Below are 20,312 nucleotides of genomic sequence, written 5' to 3'. Positions count from 1 at the left end.
TTTACAGGATTTAAGCGAAACTGCATAAATTCGAGTAGAGCTCGGTGCTCGAGATTCGAGGGGGAACGACACTCCGAACACCGATAAATAGGTTAATATTTGGGAATTCTTTTTCACGGTACGGGATATCCGATGAGATACGTCCTGTACTTACATCGAAGTGAACACTTATATCGAAGTACTTATATCGTACTGTGAACAGTATACGTGAGGCGTTCGCGTAAAAAAAAAAAATGTTAATATAGGTGTGAGAAAAATACCTCCAACAACGTGGCCCATTTTACCTCGCGTCGCACGTTGAGCTAGATTTCTCCGGCCCCGATCATTCGAAATAAATAAAATCGGACTTTTTGGAAACCGATCGAACGTCGCTATTCTTGCTCCTACTAAATATCGATCGTGCGTAAGAACGACGAACGTTCGAAGAGAATAATCGAAATTTCGAGAAAGAGCAACTTTCGAAGCTCGACGGAACGAAACGAAATTTTTCAGTGCAACGATGGAGGACATTATCACTCGAACAGAGTGTCGAAATTTCGAATCGACCTGGATAATTCGCGGAGAAAATTACGACACCGATCGAGGAAATCGATCACGAGGAAAAACAGGTTATCGATTGTTTTCTCAATAGCGATCGAATGTGCCAGCTTTTACCGTGTCTCGTCTGCTCCAGAATTGCACGGTGCAGTTTTCTGCAGTAGATGCACTTTCCCCGACGATTCTCTATTGTCGTTTAAACAATCTTTGTCGAGATTTTTGCTCTTTGCGTCGCGACACGAGCGAATTCTCGTGGAATTCTACGAGCAGTCTATCCAATGTTTAACGTTTAACGGTCGCGTAAAGCAGTATCGATTTCGATCGTCAAAGGCGTAAATAATTGGATAAGTCGCGATTTATACGACCGCGAGCTCGATATCGTTTCCATAATGAATTTCCATTATAAGAGCGTTCGAAATTTCATTGTTATTTCAAATCACCTAAACAACCTTCCGGTAACTCTTCATTGGCCAAATAGTGATAAATTCGGGCTGGTGCATTCGGAACGGTTGTGCAAAGGCTGACTCGCGTTTATAGTTATTAACTTCTCCAGGGGCGTGTGCTCTTTGCTAAGTACACCGCGAATTTTCGCCTTCGGAATAATAGGTTGCGCGTTGGTCTCTCGCATCGGTCGAACTTTCGCGAGGAAAGCTTCGCGTTTGGATTTAACTTACCAAAATCGTCTATATCCCGTGTTCCCGAATGGAACCGCAAATTGATTTATTTAAGTGTTTATTCGTTATCGATGCCCGTAGCTTTCGCCTCGCGTTCGCGCGATACACGCGTTTTTAGATACGATTAACACGTTCGTTACGATTAACACACTCGACGATATCTCGGGAGAGATCGACCGTCACACGGTTGTAGCAACGTTGATTTTCCATTTTACGGCCGTATAAACAAATAAAATTTCCGCGTCCCTCGTCTGCGTGACGTATTCGGGATATTCAATTGTCCCGGTCGATTAATTTCATTTGTAAAATCGAACGAAATAAAATTACGATAAATGTAGCGTGGACCCCGGGTCGGTTTTCCAATCGAACGATGACAGTGAATATGTTCGTGGATTGTTTTTTTTTTTTTCTTTTAATTATTTCTGTACTTTTTCTGTACAGCATCGATCGAACACCTTTAAACGCTCTCCTGTCGATACAGTTGGCGCGCTTTACCTCGTACAGGCGCTTTTCATCGACGAAATATATGTCGAATTTACTTTCGTTTCGTACTTGTACGAATTGTCGTGGAATTATTTTCCTTCCCCTTCGTTCCGTTTTGTATATACGTCTCGGTCCCTTTTTCTTTGTCTCGTCGAGTGCACGCTTTGCGAAAGAAATCATTCACGATGCTGTTGATCACTTTATTTATCCATTGAACGAGCTGACTCGAATTCAAGAGCGAGAAAAGGAACGTGACCGGGACGAATTGGAGCGCTTTATACCCGAGCGGGGACATTATACATTTACAACATTGCACGATTCTCGATAATTTCGAAATTGCTCTTTGATATTGTTTGACATTCTCTATTTCGCGAATGTGATTTTTCAATTGTCGAATCTCGCGAGAACGAGAGATTCGATTTTTCAAAACCGTCGAGGCGGCGTTTCCTTCTCTTAACGCGAATTATGGTAATTGCGCGCACGCGAGCGCGAGCGTACTTGGCAAGCACGAAGCTTTCCGCTCGAGCGATCGTTCAGAAGAATGGCCAACCACTTCGGACCGACCCCTCGTTCTACGCAACACTTACACAACCCTGCGAATTTTGTTTGCTCGTTCTTCAATCCTCTCCCTTTAACCCTTTTGTACGCTCACGACCTTGCAGAACTGTTCGTACATTTTTCGATATTCCAGTGTTTCAGGGACGATTTTTAAACGTTCCGCGAGATGAATCGTCGACGAGGTTGTTTTATCGTTTAAACGGGAAGATGATGTAACAGATTGGGTGAAATTTATGGACGTGTTTTAAAGGCTCTCTGTCACCTGCCGAAGACGTATATACACGTCCTCGGTGAACGAGCCTCGATTTATCGAGCAGCGTACATACATCCTTCTTAAACGAGTATAAACGTATTCGAACGTAGATATTGGTCGTTCGTGAGTCGGTGAACATCGGAGCGTGTATATACGTCCTTCGTATATCAGTGTCGACTTATCAGCCCGAATATACGTGACCTGTGTAAATCAGTGGTAATGTATTAGGGCGTGTATAAACGTCCTTCGTAAATCTTGTGTGCAATTATACAGTGTTAATTTATCAGAACGTATACGTACGTGGCTCGTAAATAAGTGTCGACTTATCAGCTTGTGTATAAGTGTTTGCAAATTAGTGTTAACTCGTTTGAACGTTGACGAGTAAATAAATAAGATAGCGGATGTAATTGTAACTTCCGTTCGTATTTATGCGTTCTCTGTCACCGGTTAAGGGCACATGTACGATACGTTCTTCGTAAATAAGTTTCTATTTATCAAGACGAAACATTCTGAATGTTTAAACAATTATATGCAAGAACGTTGCTACTTCAACGCCTTTGTGTACTCAGTTTTGCTTTTATGCATTCAATTTTTCATTTTCGTTTTTCTTTTCTTTTTTTCGTCGTTCAATACTGCATTTCTTAATCGATACAATTTTAGGGCGTCGTTATTATCATATGTGCCCTTTGCAGCGAAAGGTTAAAATTGCATCGTCTTGCAGCCAACTACGAATTTACCATCGACTCTTATATTGGCGTTCGTTTGAAGAAGCTTCGTTTTATTTTCACTTTAACGTTTTCTCGTAGAGTTTTAAAACTCTTGACTTTATAGTTTGCGGTAAGAGCAAGATCCTCGAATCCTGGAGAATAAAAGGTACCCTGTTAATTTCGCGAAACGTGATCGATGGTTAATTCAATATTTACTCTCGCTCCAACACCGTTTCCGGTTCGAAAGGTCGCAACACCGAGATCAATTTTAAACAACCTTAATGGGGAGAGGGGCTAATTGAAATACACGAGGTTTGCGCAATAAATAGTCCAAATTTCTAGCAATTTGGCGAACGTGTATCTTGGGAAGCTATCAATTGGATTATTTTCGGGTAGAGCCATCCAAAGTGTGTGTAAATTCACGAAACAAATTTTGCATACGTACGTGCAGCCTTCGTCAAGTCTTAGCGGTTCTCGTGTTAAAAAATGACTTCAAACATGATCTCTATCGGTCTGAATAAACAAACTCGATACACGGACTCGTATTTTATTCACTCGAGCACCAAAATATCGATCGACCAAGTTTTTACCACGTTTAAAAAGTTACCGAATCAAGAGACAAGTACACAGCATTTTTGTTTGTTTTGGAAGTTGCCATTGCAATGTTTCGTTCTCGGAGGTAAAGGGTTTATCAATTGTTTTAGTTTCCATTCAATTTTTCGAAGCATTCGTTTACCTGTATTTTGGTACCAGCAGCTCGTTCGACATTAAATATACATTCGTTGATAAATTTCTGCTCTGCTACAACTTTCCATGGATGAAAATTTAACGACAATACGCTTTGCTCGAAACACGCACTTTTACAGCGAAATAACTATCGAGATCGTTGAGCAGTGGTCGGTGTAAAGTAAACAGAAATGCACTCGTGTAATAAAACCGTGCATCCAAAGTACATCTCGAAGTAGAATTTTGCTATTTTCCGTTAACGATCCACTTCTTCGTGTTTACGTCTTCGTTCAGCGAGCAGCCCTCGTATTGATTCTCGAATGACTTATATTACTCGTGCCACGCGTTACCAGATCGCTTATCATTTATTTTCATTCACAACTGGCGAGCACGAGCTTTCGCGTCGTGTACACACAATTCTACGTGCGTCTACTTAAATTTAAATGTTCGACTACTCGTGATATCGACAAGTAAAATAATAATCAAAGTACTCGATACGAGGAAATAATATCCCTCGTACAATAACGACGTTATAAACGTTTCGATCGTGGTTCTGGATCTCTGCCAGTGCGTCAATCTGAAATGTAAAGGAACGATTATGTCTAGTAGAAGACGAACAGGAAAAAGCGAATAAAATTACATACATCAAAATGAAATAAGAGATCGATGAATAAAACATGAAGCAGTTAAACGGTACAGCTCTAAATAAAAAGAAAGATCCAAAACAACGGTTAGAACCTTTATACGTTATTGTACGACGAATATATTATAACGATACACAGTACACCGAAATAATATTTCGGTTATTATTTCGTACGGAACATCTCGAATGACATCAGAAGTCAAACTTATTATTTTTGGAAGTCTTTCTAGGGTTATCATTACATTGAATTCGAACTGTAGATTTTGTGCATCGAAATGCATCGAAATGCATCGAAATGCATCGAAAATATTACAAATTTGTAAAATATATTCCACGTACATACGTACATTGTCTACGCGTTCAATACCAAATGAACGACATTCACGATCCGGGTTACCGTTCAAACTAGACAGAACTGGTTCACGCGAATTTTCAGCAGAACGGAGTCCTTCCATAGGTCTTCGCGAAATTACAAGAAACTTTGGGAACGCGGTCGATTGAATCGCGGTGCACACTACGGACCAAGCATTCGATCCGGTGCACGGATGCAGTGTACATCGATGTTTGACATTTGCACGTTGATGATTCAGTTTCGGATCTTCGCGATAATCAATCGGCGATACAATCGTCGCGGCGTTCGTGAAAGCGCGTAGTTCCAGGGGAAATCGATGACGGAGCGAGCACGGAGCCAGAATCCATCACGAAAATGAAATTTGCCTGAATGCCCGCTCCTCGGGCTTTAATCGATTCGCGGGAACGAAATGTTCGCGAGCAACCGAGGCAAACGTTTAACAAATCGCCGCGAGAACTGCTGAAATGTACGCGGCGTGCGCTACACGACCTTAATGTGAACGTCTATTACGGCACAGGGACAAAACAAACGTTCGTTGAATGCACCGTTGAAATCTTTCTGAATGTCCTTCTTCGTGAATTAATTCACCGACCGGCTCGAGTTACACCGCCCCCTTTTTACAATCGCTAGTGAAACACTCCGTATTGATCTCTTCTCGCTAACAAGGTTAATACGAGAAACGCGAAACGAATCTTATCGCCTTTACTGTCGTTCAAAGATGCGTTAACTCGTAACAAAAAAATGTCGCGGCTTGGAACGTTTCTCGGGAGAAAAATGTGTATCGTTTCGAGCGATATTAGATATTAGAACATCGTTGGGTAGTATTTTTGTGTTTGATTTTTTTTCTCGAGGTATCTGGAATTAGTTTTTGGTTTTCGAAACGTAGATTTTATAGGGGAAAGTTCAAGGAATGGATTGATATTTTTTTCGGAGCGGTGCAATGTCGAAAGAAGTGTTTAAAAAATTGTCGAACCTGTGTAGTTTAAGCTGGAGATCGATGCTTGGACTGCACTTCGTAGAACATTATTTGTATATTTATATTCTTTTTTTGCCAAGGTTTCTCAACGTTTTTCGATCGTTTCGAAACGTGGATTTCATAGAAGAAAGATCTAGAAACAAACTGTTGATTTTTCTAAAGTAATAAAACGTTTGATGCTCTGTTTAAAGAAAGGTCAAATATTGTAACTTCCACCGAAGATTCGTGGTGTTTGGACAGCGCTTCCTGCAATGTAAACTGCAATTTTTATTCTTTTCCCAATTTACCTCGATTCGTTCCACCTTTGTGATTTCGTGTAAGGTAGATTTCGCATAAGGGAGCTCGAATAATGAGATCCAATTTTTTTTTAAAGCGGTGCAATGTCGAAGAAGAGGTCACGTTTTATGCGCGCAACATTGAAGATCGGCAGCGTGAAATTTTGCGCGAAACCGTAACCGCGCGAGTTCTATTTTCTTTCGTTTTCAACGATTCGAAAGTGATTCCACGATTTTGAAATGTATATATTTCGTAACGAAAGGTTCACAGATCTGAATGATATTTTTTCTTATAGATTTTGTATCGTTGTTTTTACGGTAACCAGCGCGAAGCGTGTGAAAATAATCGTTTCCCGAAGAAACGTAACGACGCAGACGATTGAAATTTATTTTCCGTACAACGTACAAATAAAGATCCCATACAACGTACCGCATCCGTAAACGACCTTACTAATTCATCGAATCATGTGCACAGAGACATAGGAAAGAGAGAATGTTCAAGAGATCCTGTTAAATGGAATTTAAAGGCAAGGTATGGAACTCCGAATAATTAAACGCATACTCACCGCTGATTGGCGCAGTAGTGACGTATAGAATTATTTGCTTTCGGTCGCTTTTAATGTTTTTTTTCTTTCTCGGAAAGCAAACGGATCTCGATGCTCGACAAACGGAGAAAGAGATACGCGGTAATATTATCGAGGTAAAGAGAATTCCCTATAAAACACACGCGATGTAAATATCTCGTCGTTTCCGATATCGCGTGTCGTTTAATATTTGCATCGCGAATCTGTGATTTACCGTGACCCACTAATAATATCTCGCTGAACGTTTCTAGTAAATTTTTTTCCGGTACGCGAGTCGTTGTCGTAATTTCTTTCTAACGAATCGAACTTCCGAACACAGGTTCGTCGATTGTAGTGTTCGCGCACGAATATCGATCGAACGAAAAAGCAATCGGGCAATAATTGTTCGTAAATTATTACGATATCGATATCCAGTCGAGCTTACCTTTGCTTTCCATCGAGAATTGAAAGTTCGTCGACGAATAATATTCATTCGAACGAAGGGTTCTTTGAAAATCCTGTAAACAAATATTCGATACTTCTTGCGAATCAATATCCGGTGTTTCTGCAAATTAACGTTAATTTACAAACGTCGAGAGTACTTTATATATATATACGTATATATACATATATCAGTTATTTTCTGTTAAACAAGGACCAGCATGGAACATTCTTGCTTGTTCGTTGCGAAATTATTTAAGAGCCGGAGTTTCATGCGTCTCCTGTTTTGATCGATGCATTTTCATTAAGAGAGTATTAAGTTCTGGAGAAATTTATGCTTCCACACACCACACGCGCATCACGCCACAATGAACCTGTGTATTATCGACTTCGCGTTGCACTCGACACGCGTGTTTCACACAATACGGGCACCGGTCGTCGCCGATGCCAATCGATAAAAGTGAAGACGACAGGAAAATTAGACGATGCACGATAGAGATTGGAGCATTGAACCAATTTGTTAGCACTGATTTCCCAATGGTCATTAGCATTAGTAATTCCTCGGGAAACTTCGTAGACGCTGCAGTTTACTTGGTCGTGGCGTTGCACTATATGCAATCGCTGCACAGATCGAATCACGACCATTGGGAAGCGAAATACCGAGGAAAATCGCGAAAGTTTCAAGCCTTCCTTTGACCTGGAACAGTGGTTCTCAATCGATATCCGTTGGACTCGATTTGGTCACGATTGTATCGTGATACCGGGCGCGGTATCATTTCTCATCGTTGATACTTCAGGGGGTAAATCTGGAGCACAAAACGAAGCGAAAAAGTTATACGAACGTAAACTGTCCGGGGTCTATTTATCAAATTACAACGAGTTATAAAAGCGAATAAGCGGGGAAACGCGCGCCGTGCTATTGTCTGACCTAGTTCGATACTTACTAATATTGCGATTTCTCGTCCAATATCAATTAAGTATTAAGCACTCTTAAAATATTTCTGTCTATTAGCTCTATCCAAAGTCGAATGACGATGTAACGAAACGACGAAGCGATTCGGTACACTTATTGCGAAACGCTGCACGCGCATCTAATCTACATTAATTCGATCATTCGTTGGAAACGATACCAACAATTTGTGAATACGTTGAGGCAATGATTTTTGTTTCTATTATTTTGTGATTTTATTAGTTTCACGCGCGACAAGATGTATTGGACACATCGTTTTACAAATACGTTCACTTCGGTCCTGTACATATTAATTTCGACTTATTGCACTTGTCTACAAACCGAATAAATGTGAATCCAGATTTATCCTCCGAGGCAGTGGTTTTTAAACTTGTCGGATGACACCTAAAAAAAGAAAAGAAAAAAGTTTTCGCGACCGTGATTCACAGTACATTTAAAACAATACGAGACAAGTACACGACTGATAAGAAATATCAATAGTACAAGTATCCACATTTTCTTTCGCGACCTCTTTAATTTCTAAAAAGTCTTACGCAGGAGTCGCGTTTAAAAAAAAAGTGAAACATCGAAGACAAATTCCAATAGTAATTTTCCTTAATGTCGACGTTCACGTACACGGATTCGAATCGAGAATTCGTGTCATCCTTGCGTCCTCGCTCGATCTCGATACAATCGATGCAGAGGAGAAAAGGAATAATGGTAGAAAGAGTTGACAGAGAAAAATAAGGCATTACGCAAGGGGAACCGTTTTAAATTATTGACAAGCAATTAACCTTTTAACTGCTGCGCTCGATTATACTCGAGGACGGGTGATGACATTAGTTAAAACACTCCAAGAAAACACCTGGTGTACAGACTGGTTGACTTTGATGGACAATTCTGTAAGATCTTTCACGTGTTTGTTTTATTTCCACACTACTGCTACGACCTTTGTTCATAAAAAAACACAATTTTCCATTTCTCGACACAGTAACTTCTTCCGTCAACGATCGACTCAACGAAAAATTCAAGTATTGCTCGATAACGTATCGTAATTACTTGTCTACAGACTAATTGACTCTATTGGACGACTCTGTAAGATCTTTCACGTGCTTGTTTCATTTTCACACTGCTGCTACAATCTTTGTTCATAAAAAAACACAATTTTCCGTTATTCAACACAGTGTCTTTTCCAGTCAACGATCGACTCAACGAAATATTCGAGTATTGCTCGACAACGTATCGTAATTACTTGTCTACAGACTAATTGACTTTATTGGACGACTCTGTAAGATCATTCACATATTTGTTTCATTTCCACACTACTGCTACAATCTTTGTCTATAAAAAAACACAATGTTCCATTCCTCGACACAGTACCTTCTCCCGTCAACGATCGACTCGACGAAAAATTCGAACATTGGCTCGACAACGTCCACTAATTCGTTAAGCTCGAGAACCACTGTTCGGTGACACCTTCGAAAGTCGTTCGTAACGCGATCTTAAGTTCACCGCATACGTGACTCGCGATTCTCTTCGGATACGTATCGGTGTATACACGAGTGCGCTGTTTCCATATAATATTGATAAGAGGGAAACGAAATAAAAGGATTTCGCGTTTGTGGTCTCTTCAGCAGAACGAAGACAAGTACTCGGTGGCGAACAGCCAAGCGCCGTTGCAGGCCGGCGAGGACGAACACCCGGAACGAGGCACATGGACGGGGAAATTCGACTTCCTGCTGTCCCTTCTGGGGTACAGCGTCGGGCTTGGCAACGTCTGGCGTTTCCCGTACCTCTGCTACTCGAACGGAGGTGGTGCTTTTCTAATACCGTTCACGGTGATGCTCATTATCGCCGGATTGCCTCTCATGTTCATGGAGCTTTCCTTAGGTAAGGGAAATCACTTATTTCCATTATGCAACTCGAAATTTAGGCCTCGCGATCGATGCGTGCAGAGTCCTCCGTGCTCGATACTCGGCCGCTGTCACGTACGCGTGACTCGGTCACAGAGGAGAAAATATTTATACCCTCGAATAATTCATTCTCTGTTCGTTCATTGTGAAATACATCCTTCTACGATTATAAATTTTAATTTCTAGTCGATCGAGTAAGTGGAAAGTTTATCTTTCTGATTCGAAATTTTTGTTTAGGGAGAAATATCTATTTTTGTCAATTTTTTACGCGATTGTTTCGATTTTAGTCTTGAGTCGAGTATTTAATATGGTATCTGTGATTGTATTAAGTGTGATAGTTTTTATTTCGATTTGTAAGAATGATCCGGTCTTGGAGATTTTATTTGAAATTACACAGCAGGTTCGTCGAAACTGTTGTTACTTCGTTGATAAATATTTAGAGAAATTCATGGTTCAGATGTATCTTGCGATGAAATTATCTGGAGTTAATTCGTCGACTATTCGATATTTTTGACAATATGGAAGACACGCGTGCACGCATAAAATTCAATCGTATAACCGTAATATTTAAATATTTAGAAAAAAGTGTTCGATTGGAAAATTTCGGATCGACGAATATTTTGCGAAATTTCGTCACGTAAGCACGAACGTATGTTTGAAATGTTAAAAGCGAGTTTATTAAAATTCAACATTCCGAAAGAAGAATTTATCGGATAACTGCGAGGATTCCAATATACGATACAATGTTTCGTTGATACGTTATGAATATTTATCATTGTTCGCGTATTAAAAGTTTTAGAGCTAACTGGATTATATATCGGGCGAACTATCACGGTTGCTTTAACTCCTAACATGGTAAAATGTTTTTAAGTCCAAGTAATTGTTCAGAGAATTCACGTTTACCTTTTGTACGAGTTGAAACTTGGAGACAGTGTATCAATGGCGGCTGAAAACATTCATTCGTTTTATTCATTGAATCGATCTTCAACCATCTGTTTAGAAACGTGGAAAATTCTCTCAAAGAAAAAGACTGTTTATTCAGAAAAGTGTACAAAATACATTTAAAAAGTCGATCGAATCTAGAATCAAGAATTCGTTGCTACGAATACATAAATGCCAATAATGACCGGTAAGATATTGTTCAATTTTTTAAAGAAGAAATTCTATACGAATCCTTGCAGCGATTCGACTAATTCTTTTACTACTTCGCTTAGAGTGGAATATGAATATTTTACTACTTTGAAGATTTATCAAAGGTTCGATGCAGTGAAAAGTTTCCGAGTATAAGCTGCATTCTTTTGGAACATTGTTCCATTTGATCAGCGTTGCAGTTAATTTCGTCAAAGGTCTAAGGACGTACCGGTAATTATGTAATATTAAAGCGTATCGGTATGCCCTTAAATTCTTAACGAAATTATTCAACGTGATCCGTTATTAATGCTATATCCAAGAACACGGCGATACTTTCCGACAGAGTATGTGAAAACTGGAGAAGAAAGTTTGGACAAGTAGGCCTTCGTCGCTCTCGGATTCACAATTACGGAGTTCGTTTAAATCTATATCTTTCATTTACGAAGTTTAAATTTATAATTCGCAACGAGGATCGCAAATGGCTCGAAGATTTAAAAATCGTTTTAATCTTTGAAGAATCGACCATATAGAACTTACCACGATAAGACAATTTAATTTCTCGAACATAATTCCCTATGCAATAACAATTCTGCACTTAATAATAAATCCTCGAGAAACTTAAACGTCTTGACTTCAGGAGCAAATCCATCTTAAACGAGTTCGTAATATTTTAATATTTATCGTAATAATTCAAAACACAAACAAGCTTTGCTACACTTGCCTCGAAAGTGAAATCTCGAAAAACATTCTTCCACACATTCGACCCCATGTTTTCTCGAAACCACGTTCTGTTCTCGATTAACACCCACCGATCGCGCGCTCGTTTGATCATCCTCCGCTGTTCGAGCCTCCGAGCACCGTTCGAAAAGTGAAAGCCCCGAAACAGTGATCTGCAAACCGAACGGTCGCATTTAATTCGCGATTGAACGTGGAACGGTCCTCGGGATAATTTCACAATCGCGTATACCGAGCCGCTCGCCTTTCGGAATCCATTGAATCGAGATTCAGCTGAAACCAGTTCGCCTTGAAAGGGTTACAGCACGAAGCTACGCCACGTAGTTATCGATTAACCCGGTAGAAGTCGAACAGTGTTAAAACTTTCCAAGCGGGCGGACAATTCGTGCGGCCGAGAATCGAAAGAGTCTTCGGCATCGATTCCCGCGTCGATTCTACGCGCGGTTGGGGTCGTTCGATTCACCGTTTACGAGAGAAAAGAATCAAACTGGAGAAATCAAAAATACGAGTTCTGTTAGCGCGAAACGAACGCTCGATTCGCCACGGAAATAAACGACGACGATGGATCGACGTCGCGGGAATAAGAATGCAAACTGTTCTCCTTATCGCGACCCCCCGTTCGTTTCTCACCCCCTCGTGAAGGTCAAGTTTCTTCTCGGCGTCGATTCACTCGAAATAGAACGATCAATGAACGGATCGTTCCTCGTTACCGGGTTACGTAACGTTATTTTTAGGCGTCCATTCGCGAAACCTCGTGATATCGACCCCCTCTACGACACACCGTGCCCCGTATACCCCCACCAACGCATCACCAACGATTCGATGATGCTTCGGCGTCACGTAAATTGCAGGTGCATTTACTACTACCCGGCACGATGGTTTATCGATCGTTTCTTCTTCTTCTTTTTTTTTTCTTTTTTTCTCTTCTCTCTCTCTTTCTCTCTTCCTCTCCCTCTCCTCTTCTTTCCGTTCTTTGAACATTCTCTCACCCTCAGGGCAGTACGCGAGCCTTGGCCCAGTGGCGGCTTACAAACGCTTCTGCCCCCTGCTACGCGGCCTGGGATACGGAATGGTCTTGATCAGTTCGGTGGTGATGCTCTATTACAACCTGATCATCGCCTGGACGCTTTACTACATCGTTGGCTCCGTAACCGGTGAGAATTTATTTATCGTACACAGACATCCGCGCGTGTGTGTCCCGCCACCCTCTCGCTCGCCTCTCGTAACCACCCAACGTGTCCCACCCGCTAGTTTCTCCTTGCCACGATGAAAATATGACATCAAACGCGAGGTATTGATCTACCCGGTGCTGAAGTCGGTCCATTTCGAGCCGAACCTTTTCCGGGTTTCGCATCGCGACCGATACGTGTCTCGCGAGACGCTTCTACGAGACACCTCGGCGTCACTGGTCTCTCTCTTTCTTTTTTATTTAACGAACGGACTGTCACAGACGAAAACAATTTCGAGGAGAATTTGCCTTTTTTTGGAGTGTTGTTTATCAGAGCTCTCCGGAGAGCTCGAAGTCGTAAGGACCTGACGGAGGGAGGGTCAAGAGTTTCTCGCGCGAGTACCGAAATCGTCGCTTCGGAGTCGTTTAACTCGAATTTGATATATTCTTAAAGTATAGTTTTCAAGTAGGGGAGAATACTCGATTATCTTATTTATAAAATACATTTTCTCGTAGACTTTTTTTCTAAACGTTAATTAACACACCGAGAGCGATTAGTAAATACAGTAGGTCGTTCGGAGTCATTTCGTTTCTCCAAAACGGAGAATATGTAATTTGATAAAATGTTCACACGCTCTGAAAAAATCGTGTTTCGTTCTCACCGAAAAGTAACGAAATGACTTCCCGAGCAACCGATAGAATCGATACGTAAGAGTTTCCTTTGTTTCGGTCGGTTATTTATTTTTCGGATATTTCTTACTACGAGGTCAACGATATTTTCGTAATATAGAAGAAACTGTTGCGCGAAACACAAATATTGCCCGGTGTTGGTCTTTTTCCGCCGATACCACCGACCGCAATTCATAACTCAATTCACCCCGTGAAAGTCCTCCGTCGCGTTGGTTCCCGATTTACTTTTCTCCCGAACGTGTATCGTTGTTTATACTCGGTGAACATTCACGCACGGCACGTACGTAAGATTGAAAAATCTTGTAGAATCGAGGGATCGATTGTGAATGTTTCAATGCAACCTGAACCGATTGTGTAAATTAACCCTTTGGGTCTTACGGATGTTTATTAATTCTCGGTCAATGGACCACGTGCGTTGAACGCCTATATATGCGTTCGAATCCTAGCACAGAAAGGGTTAAAGTAATTGTTTACGTATTTTGTATCGCATTGTCGATCTCAAGGACCTCATTCTCGTTTCTTCGTTAACGCATGCTTCATTTTTTATTTTATTTAAATCGCTCGAAACGAGCGGAGGATCTTGTAACGTGTAAGAAATTGAACATCGAATTTTAGAGAATCGAGGAAATTGTCGGGAGACTTTGATCAGAATTTATTAAATTCTCGCGAAAGATTAATCGAAATTTAAGTTGAATGCACACTCAACGATTCGTGCCCGATTGTAATGCTACGAAGTTCTGCGACTTTAACTACACGAAAGAATTCAATGTATGGTCAAAGTTTGGAGCGAATGTCTTCGTGGGTGTTCGAGATACAGATAATTATGCAAATTAGTTCAAACGGAGCAACGATAGATCGTACGCTTAACAGTTCTCGAAACACTGTAGGTGGACAGATTCTACGACTGAATTTAAGAGGGTTAACGAGCGTGGTAGTACTGGCTACTTCCCGGAAGTAACGCCATTGAGAATTCCAGGGAAGTAGTTGATTCGTAAAACTAAAGAAGCAGAGCGGGTCGCAAATTTAGCAATATTATATATGTAAAAAAAAACTCAAACACGAAGTTCGTAATATTTACAGCAAGAGATACTTTCCTCTTTTCTTGTCCTTTTCTATCATTTACACACCGCAGTCCCTTGATTTCGTTCGCAATATTGGTTTTCCTTGATGGAAAATAATCGACAAAAGTGAAGATTAATAATCAAAGAATTGTACTTTTTATGTTCGTACGAAGACAATGGTCACAGACTTGGATCAAAAGGTCGTGCCTGAGACTACTTACACGCTTGGAATTGATCCAAGATAACGTATTGTGTATTACCGGTTTCGCTTCTCTTGTATTTATTAAAGCGTAAGAGATTTCAAAATAGCAAGAAGGTATAGAGAAAATAATGATTAGTCTTCTTCCGCGTTGACACTAGTAGCCCCAATAATGGAAAAAAATGTTACAGACAGTGCGGAGAGATGTATCGTTTAGTTTAACGATTAGAGCCATTCTCGTTCCTTTTACCAAAGTGCTTGAAAATTATACTCCTCCGGAGAGTCCGACGAAATCTTTTGTTCGTTCACTGTTATCGATTGTACACGTCACAGCGAGTAAGAATTCCTTTCGTTTCGACGAAAAAACGCGCATTACTTTACGGAGTGTAACTATACATCGAACAAGAAGGTCTTGGAGCGACCTATTGGTATTTCCCTTGTGACCAAGAAAATGTCTTTATCGACGCAGGACTTGGTAAACTGCCGTGGAGCAGGTGCGAGCCACAATGGAGCACCGACGATTGTTTCATGCCAGAAGCTGCCGAAGCGTGCGTGTCTCAAAACATGACTTACTTCAAAAGGCGGTGCTTAAATTCTTCCCAAATAGCCTCGATGGGCCTGACTATCGAAAATATCACTAGTGCCATTAGAAAACCACCGGCCGAGGAATATTTCAAGTAAGAACCCTCGGTGATCGCAATACACGTGTAATCATCGCTGAGAATAATTTCACTCTTACTTTTACCAACACAATTTTACGGTAATCCTTCGATATTGGTTAACGTTGCCTTCAAAACGATCGAAAGACATCGTTAAAATTAATCCATCGTCGATAACTTCTAACGAGTTAAGATGGATTCATTTGAATCGAGTCTTCGATACAATTACGAACGATTGGAATTTATTTAACTCGCGAAGGAAGATTAAATTTGACGAAACAGATTCCTAAGTCCGATTGTAAAATCGTATTAGATTTTTTTCGATTTATTTTATTTTTTCAGCTTCTTGTCAAGCTGGTTCTTCTATCGGTACGAATTGGTTGTTCTTTTTGGGAAATTTTTTTAATTGGCAATCCTTCGTTCAAATACGATGGAAAGTTTTTGTTGAACGGCTCAAAGGATTTTGTGTCGATACAGTGTAATTGAAGTTACGTTTGATTCAGTAATCACGTCTTGGGGATGAGTAGCGGAATCGAGGAGACAGGCACCATTCGACCTTTGATGGCGGTAAATCTTCTCTTAGCTTGGATCATCGTCTTCCTCTGTCTGAGCAAAGGTGTTCAAAGCTCTGGGAAGGTTGTGTACTTCACTGCTCTCTTCCCTTACGTCGTTCTAGTAAGTATGACATACCCTTCGATTCTTATTTCCTCTTACGATCGAACGTTCTTTCCTAATTAACAACCTCGATATCGAGATTCTTATTTGTGTTTTTGTCTCTCTCTCGGTTCACCAGGTGATCGATCATGCCTCGAGAAATATTAGAAACATTTATAAGTAAAATCTTAACAAAACACTTGAACTTAGAGATACAGTAACAATACTTGTACAGTCTCTCGCGAAAGTCTACGCGCGTTCGTGCAGGGGACGAAGTATTAACACACCGTAATTAAATACAAATTTTTAAACACATTGCAACTGTATTGATATCTTCTCGTAAACGAGTTTAATAAATATTCTTACCTTTCAAAAATTTCAACCCTAAAAATACATTAGTACAGATTTACAGAGCGAGAAACTTTCATGATTATAAACCTAACCTAAAAAAATCGATGCTCAATGTACAACACGTTTCCCCGTCAATCGATCTACCAAACATCCCGTGCATCTAACTCCATCTATTATTTCGAACATTGTCGTTACTGTATCGTTAATTTGTAACCAATAACTTAATTTCGTATTAAAATTAAGAAACGAGGATCCACGAAAGGGGTTTCGAAATTTCTTTTAAAACGTTATCGAAGAAGGGAATCAAAATCGAACAAATCGCGACATTCGTTGAATGTTCGTCTCGGTGATTGTTGATGGCAAAGCGATTGTTTTGTTCCACGCTTCCGCGAAGCTAATTCGTTCACTGTTCGAGTTATGGTTGCGCGTAACACGTGCCCTTTCGCGGTTCCCGCGCTTACCCCACGGCGAGAAGGAAACGGGAAACGGGAATCGAAATTACCCTTTTTTGTTTCGCAGATCGCTCTTTTCATTCGGGGCATTCTGCTGCCTGGTGCCAGCGAGGGCATTATCTTTTATGTAACGCCCGATTGGAAAAGTCTAATGTCCGCGAAAGTGTGGAGCGACGCCGCGGTGCAGATCTTTTTCGCTCTGAGCCCCGCTTGGGGCGGTCTGATAACGCTCAGCTCCTATAACAAGTTCACCAACGATTGCTACAAGGACTCGATGATCGTCGCCATCAGCAATATCGGTACATCCTTTTTCGCCGGTTTCGTGATCTTTTCGGTGATCGGGTTCCTGGCACACGAGCTCGACGTCCCGGTCGCCTCTGTCGTCGATCAGGGCGTTGGATTAGCGTTCATCGTCTATCCCGATGTGAGTGAATTCAAATTTCGAATGGAGAAACAAGAATATTCAATGCTCGTTTCGGGAGTATTTTTTGGAGAAATTATGTTCGGTTGGTTGGAAAGTGATTTCGTTTTCCAAAATGGAGAGTAGATAATTTAATGTGAGTGAATTAAAATTTCGAATGCAGAGAACAAAATTAGATGCTCGTTTCGGGAGTATTTTTTGGAGAAATTATGTTGGGTTGGTTGGAAAGTGATTTCGTTTTCCAAAATGGAGAATAGATAATTTAATGTGAGTGAATTAAACCTTCGAATGGAGAAAAAAAAATACTAAATGCTCGTTTCGAGATTATTTTTGAAGAAATTATATTGAGTTGGTCGGAAAGTGATTTCGTTCTCCAAAATGGAGAATAGATAATTTAATGCGAGGGAATTAAACCTTCGAATGGAGAAAAAGAATATTAAATGCTCGTTTCGGGAGTATTTTTGGAGAAATTATGTTCGGTTGTTTGGAAAGTGATTTTGTTTTCCAAAATGGAGAGTAGATAATTTAATGTGAGTGAATTAAACCTTCGAATGGAAAACAAAATGATTGAATGCTCGTTTTGGGAGTATTTTTGGAGAAATTATGTTGGGTTGTTTAGAAAGTGATTTCGTTTTCCAAAATGGAGAATAGATAATTTAATAAAATGTTCATACACTCTGAAAAAATCGTGTTTCATGTGCACGAAAAAAACAAAATGACTTTCCGAACAATCTAATATATATTGTTTCTGCAAAGTGAAAGACACTGTTTGAAATATATGTCTCGATCTGAAATAAATCCCGCGCGACAAATAAAATAACAATACAATTCGTGTAATTCAAAGGGACACGAGAATAATGTAGAACGTTCGAAAGGGTCAACTCGCGACGAATCGATAACCGAGAATGTTCGAAAGGATTACCTTAAATTGAATTTCATTATTATTCTCATATTCTCCTCGAGTTACGTAAATCGATATTATATTGTTATCTTGGGAGTTTGACTAGTTTTTGTAAAGGTCCGAAGTAACGAGAGACCGTCTTCGTTCATTTTTACGTTAAAAGTTCGAGTAAACGATTTTCACGTTCGCTGAAATGTTCTCGGTTAAGCTCGCTGTTCGAAGATTGTTTACAGATTGTTTCAGTTCCCGTGCAAACGAGAACGCGACGATTTGAAAACGAATTTTTGTTAAAAACATAGGTAGTCGCGCGTCTATCGGTCGCACCGGTCTGGTCGTTGCTTTTCTTCGTGATGCTTTTCACCTTGGGTCTCGACTCGCAATTCGCTCTGATGGAGACAGTCACCACCGCTATACTCGACGCGTTTCCGGCATTAAGAAATTACAAAATGTGGGTCGTCCTGGCTGCGGCTGTTTTCGGATACGCCGGCGGAATTGTCTTCACCACTAACGTAAGTTTGCAGAAAGAACAGAGGAGATATTATGTATTTCGTTTGGCGAGCTGTGCAAGCTTCTCAGGGATCAGGACTGTTGCAAGAATATTAAAATGTTTCGGTAACGTTGCGACTGATTTCGTCAGAAATCCAAAATCGGAACAACGAGTAACTCGAATGAGTAACTCTATCGAACGAAACTTCGATATCGGTGTGTCGATCAACGAAACAAATTGCAACGAAACCGAAACGTCGTAACACTCTTTCAATGATTATGGTTTTCCATTAGGAATTCACAAATGGCATAAACAACTGCGAAAATAAAATCGTTAACATTATTTCCAGTTTAACTTTCGATTCTATGTACCTTGATACTTCAAGTCTTTGAGCTAGACAAGAAATTGAATTTAAATTCAAATATTTTTCAATTCTCACTTAAATTTATTTGAATATTTTTCAATCGGAACATTTACATTTACTTGAATACTTTCCAATTTAAATTTCTTTCTCTCGATACACAACGATTCACTTGTCTCGATAAAAACTCATAATACTAGAAAACTAATTACCGTATCGCGATTCTCCATCGACACCAGGCAAAGTTTATCCAATATATATTGTCCATCGAACAACGTACAGAGTAGTTTAAAGCACAGAACAATTCGAGATCATCGAGTTGAACGATCCCTTCTTTTGAACGATTTTTCAAGGTTTTTCTACGAAACGTTTCTATGTATTTCCAGGCTGGCGTGTATTGGTTACAACTGATGGACAAATACGCAGCCAATTGGTCGGTGTTACTAATCGCTATAAGCGAGTGTATTCTGGTTGGCTGGATCTACGGGGCGGATCGATTTCTCGACGACGTGCAACTGATGATCGGACCGAAGAGTCGCCTCTGGAGGTTTTTCTGGACCTGGATGTGGAGGATCGTCACTCCAGCGACCCTGTTCTTCATCCTCTTCTTCAACTGGATCGAATACCAGCCGCTCACGTACGGCAGTTACGTTTATCCGAAGTGGGCGAACAGTGTTGGATGGGCCATCGGGCTATTACCCGTTCTGGTCATCGTCGGCATGACTGTCGTACGTAATTAATATTCAAATGTTATCGACAGCTCCGCCGGCCGCGAATGATGCGATACCACCGTGGTTGATTTTATCATTCATGCCCGAGTAAATTATTCGTTCTCTTCAAATTGGGTAAATTGCATACAAATTTCAAGACAAACGTATTAAGGGATATCGGGAATTATCCGGATGTCGATAACTCCGACATTGAGCATCCATTTATCCGATTACACGGATATCGATTCGCGTTGGCTTTCGATTGTCCAGACGTCGAAACAT

General features: G+C 40.5%; 1 protein-coding gene across 5 annotated transcripts in view; it reads left to right on the top strand.

Annotated features, from left to right (window-relative positions):
* LOC143152912 (sodium- and chloride-dependent glycine transporter 1) overlaps positions 1-20,312 on the top strand; it is a 58,715-nt gene that overhangs the window by 30,948 nt on the left and 7,455 nt on the right. For 2 of the 5 annotated variants that reach the window (XM_076323518.1, XM_076323519.1), the window contains 9 exons: positions 6,660-6,716; positions 6,828-6,884; positions 9,772-10,027; positions 12,912-13,070; positions 15,504-15,711; positions 16,197-16,368; positions 17,218-17,574; positions 18,772-18,981; positions 19,707-20,048. In XM_076323518.1, the coding sequence (XP_076179633.1) occupies positions 6,699-6,716; positions 6,828-6,884; positions 9,772-10,027; positions 12,912-13,070; positions 15,504-15,711; positions 16,197-16,368; positions 17,218-17,574; positions 18,772-18,981; positions 19,707-20,048 (1,779 nt within the window). In that variant the 5' untranslated portion in view covers positions 6,660-6,698. The remainder of the gene's footprint in view (positions 1-6,659; positions 6,717-6,827; positions 6,885-9,771; positions 10,028-12,911; positions 13,071-15,503; positions 15,712-16,196; positions 16,369-17,217; positions 17,575-18,771; positions 18,982-19,706; positions 20,049-20,312) is intronic. The other 3 variants (XM_076323522.1, XM_076323521.1, XM_076323520.1) reach the window with 3 other exon arrangements.

Source organism: Ptiloglossa arizonensis, chromosome 11 (genome assembly GCF_051014685.1).
Source record: "Ptiloglossa arizonensis isolate GNS036 chromosome 11, iyPtiAriz1_principal, whole genome shotgun sequence".
Classification (NCBI taxonomy): domain Eukaryota; kingdom Metazoa; phylum Arthropoda; class Insecta; order Hymenoptera; family Colletidae; genus Ptiloglossa; species Ptiloglossa arizonensis.
The sequence above is the reverse complement of the archived record's forward strand: the minus strand, read 5'-3'. Positions and strand labels throughout refer to the sequence as shown.